Below are 14,728 nucleotides of genomic sequence, written 5' to 3' on the forward strand. Positions count from 1 at the left end.
TGCTGGCAAATGTAATCACTATGGAGTTTGTTAAGTGTTAAATAATTAGGTAGTGATACATGTAAGCATATAAAATGTTCATATTATGTGGAAATGTTTGGAGAATTGTTTTATAGGTGTTTAAGAGGGTTTTAGTGACGTTTAGAGAAACCGGTTAGAATTTTTGGGCAGGCACTGCATGCATTCTTATTTCTTATTTTTCAATAATCTAATATAAACTCCTTTGATCTTAGACTCATTTTCATAAATGGATTAACTTGAGATGACTGTAGTTCTAATTGTAATATATAGTGTACTTTTGCTTTTATGCTCTTATATCTCAGATATATTTGTGGGCTTCTTCTTTTGTGACAGTCCCATATGAAACTGTTGACAAAAAGTTGAATAATTCTACACAATAATTCTACCTGGAGGGAACCTAATAAACACAAAGAATGTCTCTCTAGGAACAAATGTAAAGTGATAGAAAATTGCAAGTCTGATGAATATTTTTATTAGAACACTGAATGAAATGGCTGGTTTGCTTGTAAGCATGACCGTTCTTGTTTGGTTCCTGCCTCTGGGTCTGAACTTTAAATGGTGATGAACTCAAGTCTTGCCTCCTTCTGCACGCGCTCCCTAAGTGACCTGTTGCAGGCTCTCAGTTTCAACCACCGTGCATAGGTTGACTCTCAGATGTCTCTCTTTGTTCCTGACCTCTGATAGTTCTCACTGCCCACAGTATTCCTTCATCTGGTATCTGTCAGCTCCCATATCTTTCATTCATTCATTCATTCTTTCTTTCTTTTTAAAGATTTATTCGTTTATTAGAGAGAGAGAGAGAGAAAGAGGAGACCACAAGCAGGGGGAGGGGCAGAGAGAAGAGAGACCACGAGCAACAGGGGCAGAGAGAGGGGCGCCTGGGTGGCTCAGTGGGTTAAAGCCTCTTCCTTCAGCTCAGGTCATGATCCCAGGGTCCTGGGATCAAGCCCCACATCCGGCTCTCTGCTCAGCAGGGAACCTGCTTCCTCCTCTCTCTCTGCCTACCTCTTTGCCTGCTTGTGATCTCAGGGTTATGAGTTCAAGCCCCACATTGGGTGTAGAGATTACTTAAAAATAAAATCTGTTAAATAAATAAATAAAATCTTAAAAGAAAAAAAAAGCGGGGCATTGAGAGAAAGAAAGAGAGAATCTCTAGCAAACTCTCTGCTGAGCATCATGGATCCTCACATGGGGCTCGATCTCATGACCCTGAGATCATGACCTGAGCCAAACCAAGAGTTGGATACTTAACTCACTGAGCCACCCAGGTACCCCTATTTGTTGAACTATTTGTAAGTCACTGACATTGTGACTCTTCAGCCCTAAATACTTCAGTATATATCCTGAAGAACAAAGGCCTTCACTGTGGGGCCTGGGGGGCTCAGTCAGTTAAGCATCTGCCTTCAGCTCAGGTCATGATCTCAGGGTCCTGAGATTGAGTCCGGCTCCCTACCCAGCAGGGAGCCTGCCTCTCCCTCTCCTGCTCCCCTTGCTTGTGCGCTCTCTGTCAAATAAATAAATAAAATCTTTAAAGCACAAAAACCAAAAAAATAAAGACCTTCAGTTATGTAATCATAACACAATGATCACATTCAGGACATTTAACGTTAATTCAGTATTACTATTTACTACCAAAATAATTAGCATAAGCTAATTATAAAACTTGATTATATAATATATAGTTATAAGTTTGTTGTAGGTTCATATTCAAATTTCACCAATAATGTTCTTTCTATCAATTTCTTTTTTTTTTCTTTAAAGATTTAAAAATTTTTAAAGTAATCTCTACACACCCAGCATGGGGCTCGAACCCACCACCCTGAGGTTAAGAGTCATACACTCTACTCACTGAGCCAGCCAGGCACCCCTCAATATCTTTATCTTGATCCCAGAGCCAATTAAAGATCATTTGCTGAATTTAATTGTCATATTTCTGTAGTCTAATATATGAAATAGATTCTTAGCCATTTTTTTTTCTTTTTTTCTTTGCCTTTCACAACATTGACAAGCTTAAAGCGTCCACACCAATTATTTCATGGAATGTTCTTTTGTTGGGGTGGACACCATCTTACTCAAATGTCAAACTTCACATCACAAACAGTGGCACAAATTGACATCATGTGTCTTCTGGTGTGATGCAGTGGGTGGGACACAACTTTTCTTATGTTGTTTTCCCTGCCCAAAATGCATAATCTGAATTGAATTATGACAGACCCCTCTTGCCCTCCACACTACTCCATAACAAGTCATCAAGGTCTCCCGTGCTCCATTGCCTTCGTCTCTCACCATGTCTTCTGTGTGACAGACACTCTCACAATCCACACATCATCACCTTAACCCTCTTGGCTCCACTACTTTTGCTCAGGTGGCTCTTAGGGAAACCAGGTCCTTCCCTAACCCTGGGAATGAGCCACAGATATTCCTTGCCTTATGTGGCAACCCCATTGCCACTTGCCGCTAATTGGTTTAGGGATGGGTATGTGACCCATTTTTGCCTACTGGGACTCAAGAAGTCTCCTAGGGAGGTTTTGGGAATAAATATGCTCCATGATGAAAAGGATGGTAAGAAAATCTTTTTTTTTTTTCCCCTTTCTTAAACATGGTTGTGGGAAGATAGGATGGTTAGAGCTGTGGCAACTGTCTTGATAGACCCAAGAGAACAACAGTGTGGAAAGGTGGAGATCTGGGTTGCTCACACTATACTGATTCCAAAACTGTCTGTGACTGCAGGGGTTGGTGTGTAAGATCAGTGAGTGTCTCTGTTGCTTGTGCCACTGTTGCTCACGTGCTGTTCCCTGCCACCAAGCACACTCTCGCTGGTCCTCCCCACTCCTGATTTCCACTTCCACATGCTCTCCCTCCCCTTTGAGGGAGAGCAACTCCTCTCATACTTAGGCTTCAACAAAGACATGGTTTCTTGTAGAACACCTTCCTTTATCTTCCACACTAGGCTGAGTGCTTCTCCTGTACCTATTCCCACAGTAGCCTTCCTGATTGTTAAACCTAATGCTCATAATACTCTTTTCCCCTCGGTCTAAATGCCTGGCCACTATTTTGCTGCCTATATTTAAAAGTCAGATTTTTAAAAAAAAAATGTGTGTAGAGGAAAGTTTTATGGAATCAGTGCTCCAAAGGGGCAGGGTATGTTTTTTTGTTAGTCTAAACCAGGGTTCAGGAAGTAGAGGGAAGAAAAGTCCCTTGTAATAGCCAACAGGTTTCCTTCCAGTCTTGTGACTTTACTGTAACTCAGGGTTCGCCTTTTCACAACACATCTCCAGCCCCAATTCCTGATAAGCTTATAGGTGGATGGGTCAAGGGGTCTTTGTGAAGATTCTGTGATTTCTGGAAGCTCCAAAGGTGTGTTCCTTGGGAAGACCCCGACTTGCTGGCTTCTGTATTGGGCCCCAGGATTGGTTCACATGTGGAAGGAGGAAGAAGATAATTGGTATTTTTTAATATCCCTGGGATTTGTTTTAATCAGATGTAGTAAGGCTTGCAGATACGGAAATGGTTGTCATGAGGGAAGTTTTTACAGTCACAGACCCATCCCTAGAAACAGGAGGCATGGCATGTCCTGTCACTCAGTGCCATGTGAGGAAGTGCCAGTGTAGACTGGGAGGCAGAAGGAGCAAGGGAAAACATGCACACAAGCCTTTATTGTGGTTTCTGTGGGAAGGAATGGGTGAGGCAAGGTGAGAGGGCTTAGGGTTGGCTAGTTTGAATAATTTCAGTAAACTCTGGAGCATAGAAGCTGTCCCCAGTTGTCTCGTATCTGGCCCTGGGATGATTACGGCAGAGGAATAATGCCTTCTAGAATATAAGAGCAAAATAGAGGAGGTGATTTGGAGTATGGGCTCTGGATTGGTTAGTCTGTATGAAGCCGTTTGCTATCTGTAAGAACTGGCTAGCCCTGGGAGAGACAGTGTCTCTTCAGTCAGGGAGTCCCCAGATGGCAGAGTATCGAGAATACAGAAAAAAAGGGGCACTTGGGTGGCTCAGTGGGTTAAGCCTCTGCCTTCGGCTCAGGTCATGATCTCAGGGTCCTGGGTTCGAGCCCCACATCAGGGTCTCTGCTCAGCAGGGAGCCTGCTTCCCTCCCTCTCTCTCTGCCTCTCTGCCTACTTGTAATCTCTGTCAAATAAATAAATAAAATCTTTTTAAAAATACAGAAGAAAAGAAAAAACAATTAATATAATCAGTGATACAAAATTTAGCTGCCTTGAGAGCTAGCCCAAAAGGTTTAGCAAAACCATTTAAATAGTCTTTGCTCCATTTATTCTGCGGAACCTGATTTTGGTCTTCCTGGTTACTAATTAATGCTATGATTTTGTGAGGCCATAGAGTATATCCTTTTAGACCTTCAAGCCATTCTGAAATTACACGTCCTTAGGCAAAAACAGCATACGTGGCTAAAAGAAATCCATTTTCTTATAAATACTGGATCCGAAACCTTTCCTTGTCCCACCCAATGAAGAAGAATTTCTAGCTCTGCTGTTAACTGGTGTTGGGCAAGTCACTAAGCCCATCTACATCTACTCCCCCTACAACCCCTCCAGCAAAGTGAGGAGCTGCTCTGAAATTCTCCACATGTGGGGAGACCACAGGTAGACTCTCCACCAGGCAGGTGACGTCTTAAAACTTTATGGAATTCCCCTTGCATTTCTCCAGTAAGAGGCTTGTTGCTCTCAAGCTGCCAGGCTGCGAGGCCAGGCTCCCAGCCTCCTTTGGGAGATCAAGTGTTAAGTCCTACAGAATGCTAGAAGAAACTTGGCAAGTGTCTAAGTGTTGTGCATAATAGGCTCTGTGCCAGGTTATCTTGTTTAAACTTCACATTCCTAAGAGGCAGATACTGTTATTATTCCTCATTTAACAGTTGAGAAAACAGGAGGTGAGATAGGTTAAGTTGCCCACAGTCCCACTGCTGAGAAAGTAGAACCCATATTTGTCTGACTTCAAAGTATACGAATTAGACTTATTTTATGTAATTACGGAGGTGAAGAGTAGATCAAAATGAGGGCAAAATACAGGGAGACATATTCTGGTTCCATTTTATTTTGAACCACAACTGTCAGTCAAAACTGCAATGGGCTGCCTTTTTTTCACTGGAAGGATTCAGGTCCAAGCTGGATTACCATTTTTTCAGGGATGTAATGGAAGGGAATCTCCCAATTGGCTGAGAGTTGGACTAGACACTCTCTTGACTATCCCTTTGCACTCTAAAATTCCAGTATGTGTAATTCTGTGTGATTTGGTGTCTCCCAGGAAATGCACACAAAGCAGTTAGAGACCCCACCACCAGAGGGCAGTGTCTTCACAGTTGATCTATTTGTACAGAAGGAACCAAGCGGTTCCCTCTGGAGCTGTTCAGGGAGGGCCGGGTGTAGAACCATCACAGGGGTGAAATGGGCCAGTGTGGAGAGAGAGAGAGGAGAGAGAGATATTAACAGAATGTTAATATCCCTTCCTTTACCAACTGAACAATGATTTCTGTCTGCCAGGGCTTCGGAGAGAGTCAGAATACTTAAAGTCAAAGGGAAGACACTGTTTCCAGGGAGGTGGTGAGAGGTGCCATCTGAGGGCCGTGCGGTGGCAGGGAGCCCTCATGGTGCTCTCTCCTCCAGTCCTGCACTCCAAGGACTAGGGAAGTGAGGGGAGAAACAGGGTCCGGATGTTAAAGGTGACAACGGAAACCCTCTCACATTTGGGAAGGCTAAAGGACCCAGAAATATTCAGTCTTGGAGAAGAGAAATCTTGGAGAGACATGAGAACTGTCTCCCATTGAGGTCCTTCTGCAGGGTCCTAAGTATCAAAACCGGGTTAAAAAGTAGACGCCGCTAGGGGGCATGTCTTGGCTTGATTTAAGGAAAAGTTAAATTTTGATTTAAGGAAAACTCGCCTGTGTCTGAACATTTTGGGAGCTGCTGAGGTAGAGCATGTGGGGGCCTCGTGGGTCTTTGGCCTGGGTGGATCCTTTAACATCCATTCAGGGATTCTGTAGTTTTCTCAGCTTTATGAAACTTGGTTAGTCTTCATTATCTCTGGTCCACCTTTTCAAAATTTGCAGTGAACCTCACCAAGACGGCATAGTTCTCACGGTTTCCAATAGAAGTAAGACTGTGAACTAGGTTATAGGGATAAAACAGAATTCTGACATATTGTAAAAATTGCCTTTGGATTTGGGAAGCCTTAGAAAAATAATATTTCTTCACTTACAAACAATCTCCAGTCCATTTTCCATGTTTCTTTTATTTAAGCTGCAATGGGACAGGGCATTAACATTGTCCACATGAGGAATTACTTCTAGAAAACAGCCAGGGCACACAGACATTACATATTCTGTCTTTGACATGAACATGTAAGATCTCAACTAAAACAGACCCACTGTTACTGTTATCCAAGTGCTTACACAGCTTGAGGCCGTCTCAGAGAAGCCACATTAATTTTAGTTCCTCTAATGGCTGGGTATTTACACTCTCAAACCCTTTCCCCCCCACAGCTATCTTTATTCTGTAGCACCTCTCTCTTTCTGGCTTGCACTTTCTTTTGCGTAGTAAACATTCTCAGGATATCCAGTTTTTCTATTTTCATGTCTTTCCACTTAATGGTCTGCTGTTGAGATCTGTGACACCCTGGAAGAAAAAAAGAGAGAGGGTGAGAAAAACCTTGTAGACCAGAGCTGGGAGTTCTGACATCTTCGCTTCCTTCTTGCTAGAGAAAGAGTGTCCTCTGGATGCCTGGGCTACAGCTGCACAGGCTTCCGTCCTCATAATGGACACCATTATTGGGTCATAGCTGGTCCATTCTGTATGAGTTTGTGAAGGTTTAGAGACACCTCTGGGCCTGGACTCCATACAGGTCATCGAGAGGGCTGGAGTACGGTCCCTTGGGATACAGTACTCACCACGAGCCTGCCTGTGGTGTCTCATGAGGGGCCCACAGGCTTGTTTTTCCATTGTGATATGTCTTCCCAAGAAAGAAAAGCTACTGCTCATCACATCCCACACATGGATTTAAAAACTTACCAAGATTTCCTTGGGGAAATTATGGAATACTTGTACCCAGTGAGGCCCTTCACAGCCTCATGCATGCTTGTCTTGCTAGCTTCATCTCCCACCACATCCAGGACTGTCCCCTCCTCCTGAGCTGCTCTTTCCTAGTCATGCTGCTCCCTTGTATGGATCTGACCTCTGCACTTTGGCATATGTTGAGTGTTATATCTGGAATTCCTTTTCTTTCCTTCTCTATCTGGTGAGGGATTAATTTACTTACTCTTTTTAATTTCCATTAAAAATGTGTTCATTCATTTTACTTAATAACAGAAACAAAATGCTTTTATAAAATACTTTGATCATGTATTTGATGTCATGGCTGTATCAATTGCTGTAAAAATGTCTATAAACTTCCTCTCCATTTCTGTACTTTTGTTATCTAGGGCAGGTAACAGACGGACCATTCATTGAGTGGCACTGCCTTAGACATTTCTTAGACTTTTTTTTTTTAAGATTTTTTACTTATTTATTTGACAGAGGGAGACACAGAGAGAGAAGGAACAGAAGCAGGGAGAATGGGAGAGGGAGAAACATGTCTCCTGCTGATCAGGGAGCCCAATGTGGGCCTTGATCCCAGGACCCTGAGCTTGGTCAGTATTTGTGGGACTGAATATAAAGCCACTTTGGAAAATTAAACTCTTGTAGGGTCTTGGCTGAGTGTTGACTCATGTACTAATTTGCTTAAGACATCTCATGGCTACTGATGACATGTCTAGCCTTGTGACCAACAAGGGGAAATGGGATTAAAAAAAGCCTCGTCACACTTGGGTGCTGTTGGCAGGACGGTGGCCTTGTGGTGTGGAGACAGAGCTGTTGGATCAAGACGAGCCCCCCAGGAATATATATAGTCACCAAGCCAGGGCAGAGGATCTGTTTCCGAAGATAGCTAATCCTGGAGGCTGAGACTTAGCAGGTAAAAGGACTGGAGTACCTCCCGAGTCTGGGTGGCACAGGAAGCCTCCTGGGTAGCCCCCGCCAAGGTGAGACTTCAACAGATGGGACCCCTTGCAGGGTTTTGCCCCAAGAGGAGATGGTTATACATTAATTGTATATTCATCCAAAGGCAAGCCTGTGGTTTCCTTAACTTCTTGACCTAACCATTATTTAAGAGCTAGAGAATTAAGAAAAAGAGTGTCTCCTATCTTTTGTTTCCTCCCTAAGCAAATGGTAAGAAAAGGCTCGGCTTGAATTCTAAGGTCACTGGGGTTATTACTTTGGACTAAAACCCAAAGTGACCCAGAACTGAAAGAGAGCTGTGAGTGGGGAACCTTACCCTCACTGGGGGGCTGATCTGTCTGGATGTTTGAGCACAAGGCCAGAAGAGAATTCCCATAATCCATGGAGGTTGGACCATTGGTACACTGAGACTTCAGCTCCATCCCCTCCCAACCTAAACCAAATCCTTGATCTTGAGTTGTTCTGTTTAATCCTAAACAGAGGGCAGCCTTATTCATCTCCATAGTAATCAAAATAAAAGTTTGCCTTTCCATAGCACAGGGCTTGTAGGACCATGAGCAAGTCACTAAACTTCTCTGAGCTCATTTTCCTCACCTGACAAATGGAGATATTTATGTATCTCTTTACCATAGGATAAATAAGATAGTGAGAAACGTTACTGTGTGCCTAGTTCTGGTAAAAGTAGGAGAAACTTCTGTTCCCTGGCTCTGTGTTTCTGTAAGGGGAGATTTCTGCTACACCGTTGCTTCTAACACGCGTGATCACACATCTAGTCACCATAGGGCTGGTTAAATCACAGATGCTGGGCCCATCTCCCAATAACGTCTGATTCAGTAAGTCTGGCGTGAAGTGTAAGAATTTGCATTTCTAATAATTTTCCAGGTAATGCTGATATTGCTGCTGGTCAAAAAGACCACGTTTTTATGGAACCACTGCTCTGGAATAATGTTCCTCGCCACTTTCCTCATCTTTCCCTTGCTCCACTCATGGGAAGGGGAGTGATTTATCCTGTGTTTGGAAGCAGGAACCAGGAAGAAGGGATGACCCCCCCAATCTGGTCTCTCCTTTTGGATCTGCCTGTAGGTTTGATGAGTTCTGGTCATCCCTCCCCTCGGAGTAGGGGCTGCTCCTTATGGAGCAGGGCTGTGGTGGTTCAGTTCTGCAGGTGCCTTAAATTCTGGGGTGAAATACAAGGATGACCAGGTTTGATACTCATTAAATTCTTTATCTAGAATTATAATAAGACTAGCATTTTGACTTTTATATGTTTGTTTCCTATTTTTTTTTCCTCAGTTGATTCTGAATGAAAGAAAATAAGAAAGGACTGTTTTACATTGTCCCCTATGGGACAGTGCTCAGAAATGGTAGCAGCAACTAATTTTATTATTATTATTATTATTAATGTAAGAAGTCTAAATTCAACTTGTATTGATGAAATCCTTAGGAATAATGATATTGTGGGGATGTGAAAGATGGGAAGTACACATTGGCTGTAACCTTGCAAATGTCCTTACGGTTGTCCAGTGAAAACAAGCATTAACACCTGTCTGCCAGGCCTGATGTCAAGTGGCATCAGACATGGAAACTGCCTTCAAAGAGCTTCCATCCAGATAGGGGAGCATCATGACCTCTGTGTTACAGGTGGACAGCCATGCCCGAGGGCTTCGAGAATGCAGAGGGAGTGTTGCTGCTGAAGGGACGGGAAAGTTTTGGAATTCCCACTGCATGAGATCAGGGCAGACAGGAAGCATCGAAGTCAGAAGGAGCAAAGTAGGATCAGGGAAGGGAAATTTGGAGCATGGGCCTTGAGAGTGGAGTCCATACCTACTGGCTGTGGGCTGGAAGGTGGAGACCCTCATTCCTCAGAAAGGGTTTTGGAGGAGCCTGTCTTGGACACCTGGATGATCTCCACAGACGTGATGCCTTTGCCAGCCACGCGGTGTCTGGTGCGCAGCTTGTTCAGGGCGGTCTCTGCCATGCCGGCCCGCTCCTCGGCGTCATCCAGCTCGTGCACCGTCTTCCGGTAGCGAGCCAAGGTCTGGTTGGCCTGCTCCTCCTGTGGCGAAGGCACAGTGGAGAATGGTGTAAACCTGGCTGCTTCTGCTTAAATGTGCATTGTTACCGGTTCTACACAGATGCCTGAGAGTCCAGCCTTCCAGTACTTTTAGCTGATTCTTTTTTGTCCTTGACATCCTTATTTCTAAATAAAATGTTCTCTGTTGCTGCTTCTGTCATTTGTGGCTTTAGGTGTCAGCGAGTGGTGCCCCACTATGAAAGATGCGGATTTAGCGCATTCCCTAGCCCCAAGCACTCACCTCCCATCCCATTGTCTCCCCAAGAGAGTCATAGTGCTGCTTTGGTTAGAACCATACTAACTGTCAGCCTGGTCTTTATTGAGCCTTTTGGGAAAGGCGTTGGTTGTGTGGGTGGCTGATGGATTCAGTGCGGTAGCCCCAGAATTGGCAGTGAGCAAAGGCAGGGTCAAATATCTATGTCGGGGTGGAGGGGTGGTTGGTGCCAGTAAGTGGACCTGTGGTTTGGGGTTGAGACTCGAAGCCATCCTTTGCTAACCATTTGACTTGGATTTTAACATTTACTAACATAACATAAATATCCCACTCTGGGCTGTTTCCTCACCTGTGAAATAGATTAAGAATATCAGTCTTCCTGCCTTGTATTGGGAGGATCAAATAAGGAAAGGGTCTTGTATTTAACAGTAGGAGCAGGAAAGAGAAGTTATCCTGGCAAAGACCACAAGGGGCAGTAGAAGCAGGACAGAGGCCACCAAGACCTTCCCGGTTTCAGAGCACAGCTTGCAGTGGGCACCTCAGTTAGCACTGGAGTTCGTAGGGGATCTTTTCATTTTCTACATGTTCTTATCTCCAGTGTGTGGTGTCAGTCTGCTTCCAACAGGATAGCGAGAGTGAAGTGCCGTGGACATAAAGCTCTCAGGGGTCATCTTTTGGCCAGTACCAGATTCCTTCCCTGTGGTCAGTTCTAACCGAGTCTTGAGACCTGGGCTGGGAAGGGATGGCATATGAAGGACGCGTAGTGGGCACCTACCGCTTCTTCGATTTGCCGCTTGTAGACCTTCAGTTTGTTCTGCAGCTTCTCCACCAGCTCCTGCATGCGCTGGTTGGTCTTGTGGTCCTCCTCGGTCTGGAAGACGAGCTCTTTGAGGCGGCGCTCGTTCTTCCGCAGCGTCTTGACCGTCTCCACGTGCTGTTTCTGCTCACCGTCCAGCTCTGTCTCTAGTTCCTTGATCTGGGGGAGAAGAGAGGGACATGGCTGAGGGAATGCAGGTTTTTGAACTTGGGAGCTCTGTGGCCTTGGGTGGGGGTGTCATGGCTGCCATGTCCACTTCCTCCTCGGAGAAGAGCAGGCAAGCCCTGGCCAGAAGGGTCAGGTGGTGTCTGCCTTTCACACACTTACTGTGGTTGTCAGATGGGTCCCTTTCCCTGAGCCTCAAGTTTCCTCCTCTGGGAAGTCGGGGAGGCCGAGGCTGGACAAGGTGACCGACCTCCTGGCCCCTCTAGCTCTGACACCCCACAGGTGAAGACTAAGTCTTGTTTTAATAAAGTAATAAGGGAGGAACAATGTTGGAAATAGACTGGGCGGGTGAAGCACATTCTGGAGGAAAGGCTTCAGGGGGAGAAGGAGGAAAGGAGACCTTTGTATAAGTAAATTACAGCTCTTGTCTCAACTTCTTTTTCCTTCCCAGCATTGGAGTAACCCAATTCCTCATCAAGCTCTGGGCATGGTGGTTTTGGGAAAAGGCCCCTGCCCAGCCACAGCTCCCCTTTCTCTCTCTGGCTCAGCTCAGGGGTGCCCTCACCCTGGCTTCCAGTTTCATGATCGTGCGCTTCCCTCCTTTCAGGGCCAGCTGCTCAGCCTCCTCCATCTTGGCCTGCAAATCTTTGATGGTGATCTCGTAGTTCTTCTTGATTTTCTCCAGGTGCATGCAGTGGTCCTGCTCTTGCCGGAGTTCTTCTGCCATGCGCGCAGCCTGTGGGACAGGAGAAGAGTGGGGAGCTGGAACTGGGTTCCTCTGCACTCTCAGTGCCTCTGAGAGATGAGGGACCTTGTCCGCTGGTCTCCGGAAGTCTGAGTGGTGGGCAAGGAGACCCTTGTTGATGTGCTGCTCGGTTTTGGTAGAGGGGGTACCCCATGCTCCTGGGTCCCTCTGAGTGAAGGGGGAGAAGGCAGGCTCATGCACTCGCAGCCAGGCCTCCCAGTCCATAGACTCCATCAGTATGGGGCTCTCCAGCCCCTCTTTGCTGTCTCTCTCATGAGGCACAGAGCACAGAGGGTGGGAAGAGCACAGATCTGGAGGAGGAAGACGAAGGTCCACATCCGGCCCCTGTGTGGCCTTCAGCAAGTCATTTTACCCTCTCATCCTTGCATTCATTCATTCCACAAGTATTCATAGAAAATCTGCGCACTGCGTATGGGTGTGTGCTTTCCGGACATAGCACCAAATAAGACCAGCAATATCCTGCACTCCTGGCATTTCGAACGAGTGCAGGGAACCAGGCAATAAGGTCTGTATTCCTGCATCTTTAAAGTGGGGTACCTGGTTTCTGCCTTTCAAAGTTGTGAGTCCCCAAAGGGACACTGAGGCAAAACCACTGGCAGCATGTCCTGCTGAATCTGCCCCTGAGCCCCGGGACACAAGAACCATCTTCCTTTCTCTAACACTTTCCTCAAGGCTGGTCTAACCCTCCTCCTTGCCAGAAGGCCTGCCCAGAAAAGCCCACTTTCAATAGCGCCTTTGACCCAAGCCCTAGGCCTCAACTGCTGATCTCGCACATGGTCATGTGTAACTTGTAATTATCCCTTACTTTCATGTGTTTGGGCTTTCAGAAGAGCCTCCAGACTCCTCAGAGCAAGGACCACAGTCCTACTGGCAGGGCCCTATGCGTGGTGACCCTTGAGGGGTGGGGGTGGCCTTCCCTGCCGAGGGTGGCCTGGGGTGCCCAGGCCTTTCCCACCAGCACCAGGCAGTGTGCACACTTACGTCCGTCATGGCTTTCTTGGCCCTCTCGTCAGCCGAGCGGAACTCACTGATGAGCTCCTCATGCTCATTGGAGATGCGCTGGACATCTGACTCCAGCTTGCGCTTCACCACCAGGAGGCTTTGGTTCTGGAGGGGAAAATGAAGACATCGTTGTGAGCCAGAAATCTGTGCAGCCCTTCCCGTGTCCAGGAAAGAAAAACAGCCCTCTCCCAGACACATTTGCCAGACCCCCAACAGGAAATGGCCCTGGGCTTTCTGCTTGGGGTAGGGTCTCTCCCTGCATTTTCCTCTGGGTTTTAGAGCAGAACTTATGTCACAAGGAGACCAAGAAAAATGTCATTTAGGCCTGGGGTAGGTGGCAGCCCTAGAACAATCCTAAACTCAGAGCTGGGAAAACCCAGGTTCAAGCCCCAGTACTTCCACCTACATGGATAAATTCTTTACCTCTAGGCTTCGGTCTTATCTCTAAAATAGGGTTATAATTCCTATATGTCCCATGCACATTATTTTCTTTTGGTGAATTCACATGAGATGCTTAGTAAAAATTAAACTGTGCTGCTAAAGGTTTGCACTATCAGCCATACCGGTGTTACCACCAGCAGGAGATAGGGGTCCCCACTGTTGACCATGGGTCATGGTTTTTCATCTGAAAAGTGAATGTCAGACTTTGGAATATTCTAGATCCCTTCCAGTTCTGAAGTTCTGTCCTCAGCTACGCTAGAGGTAATGGTGATCCTTGAAATTGGCTAAGTCATCAGAATCTCCTGAGGAGTTTGAATTTAAAAGTTTAGATTTCTGAAGTCCCACCAGAGACCCACTGGATCAGAATCTCCAGGGGAGAGTCTAGGAGTCTTGGAAAGCTCTGGGCAGCAGTGTGCCCGCACACACTGGAAATGGTTAAGATGTACATTTTACGTTAGGGGCCTCTTGCCATAACAAGTAAGGTCTCCGCAGATGAATTCTGAGGATTTCCCAAGTGGGGACACTATCTGCCTCTGTTCTGAAGGGAGCCCACAGGATTTGGGCACCATCCTGGCCTGTCCCAGTGCCCCAAGTATGGGTCTGTCTAGCACCTCCCAGGAAGCCAGCATCCTACCTGGATGTTGACCTCGTTGTGCCGCTCGGTGATCTCTACCACCTCCTGCTCCAGCAGCTTGCGGGAGCGCTCGCTGCCCTCCAGGGCGGAGCGCACTTCCTCCAGCTCGGTCTGCAGCAGGCTCAGGCGCCGCTCCTGCAGGTTGTACTGCTCCCGCAGCTCCTCGTGCTGCCGAGCATCCTCGTCCATCTGCATCTGCAGGTCCTGGGGGGCAAGAGGACCTGGCCTGAGCCCACCTGTTGGGCCCTGGCATGGTCTGGGGCTGGCCAGGCCTTAGGGTGCCCGGATCTTTATGGGCCGGGCTCAGCTGGGAGCCGGGGCGGTGGGGTACAGGGCTGGGGATGTGGAGGCCACAGAGGAAGAGAGTGCATGGTGTAGACCTGCCCTTGGGGAGTTTACCGTCTGGTTGAGGCCTAGCTGGCTAGGGCCCAGGCGTCCAGAGGATTTGTCCAGTGGGCGGTTAGCATGAAGCCAAGGCTTTTCTGATTATAGAGCCACCTGGTGTTTCCAGAAAGGCCTTCTCATGGCCTTCTCATGGCCTTTCTTCCATGGCCTTGACCATTACACCCCTGCCGGCTAATCCATATC

The 14,728-nt window shown here is 46.7% G+C and overlaps 1 protein-coding gene across 1 annotated transcript in view; it reads right to left on the reverse strand.

The window, feature by feature from the left end:
* Positions 1–6,248: 6,248 nt before the first annotated feature.
* The window catches only part of MYH16 (myosin heavy chain 16), a gene marked incomplete at its 5' end in the record, with an annotated part of 59,779 nt that continues 51,299 nt past the window's right edge, over positions 6,249–14,728 (reverse strand). The window contains 6 exons of the mRNA XM_080831071.1: positions 6,249–6,650; positions 9,852–10,083; positions 11,091–11,291; positions 11,863–12,033; positions 13,045–13,170; positions 14,141–14,344. Coding sequence (XP_080687197.1) covers positions 9,883–10,083; positions 11,091–11,291; positions 11,863–12,033; positions 13,045–13,170; positions 14,141–14,344 — 903 coding nt within the window. The 3' untranslated portion in view covers positions 6,249–6,650; positions 9,852–9,882. The remainder of the gene's footprint in view (positions 6,651–9,851; positions 10,084–11,090; positions 11,292–11,862; positions 12,034–13,044; positions 13,171–14,140; positions 14,345–14,728) is intronic.

The sequence above is a fragment of the Martes martes genome (genome assembly GCF_963455335.1).
Source record: "Martes martes genome assembly, chromosome: 18".
NCBI lineage: Eukaryota > Metazoa > Chordata > Mammalia > Carnivora > Mustelidae > Martes > Martes martes.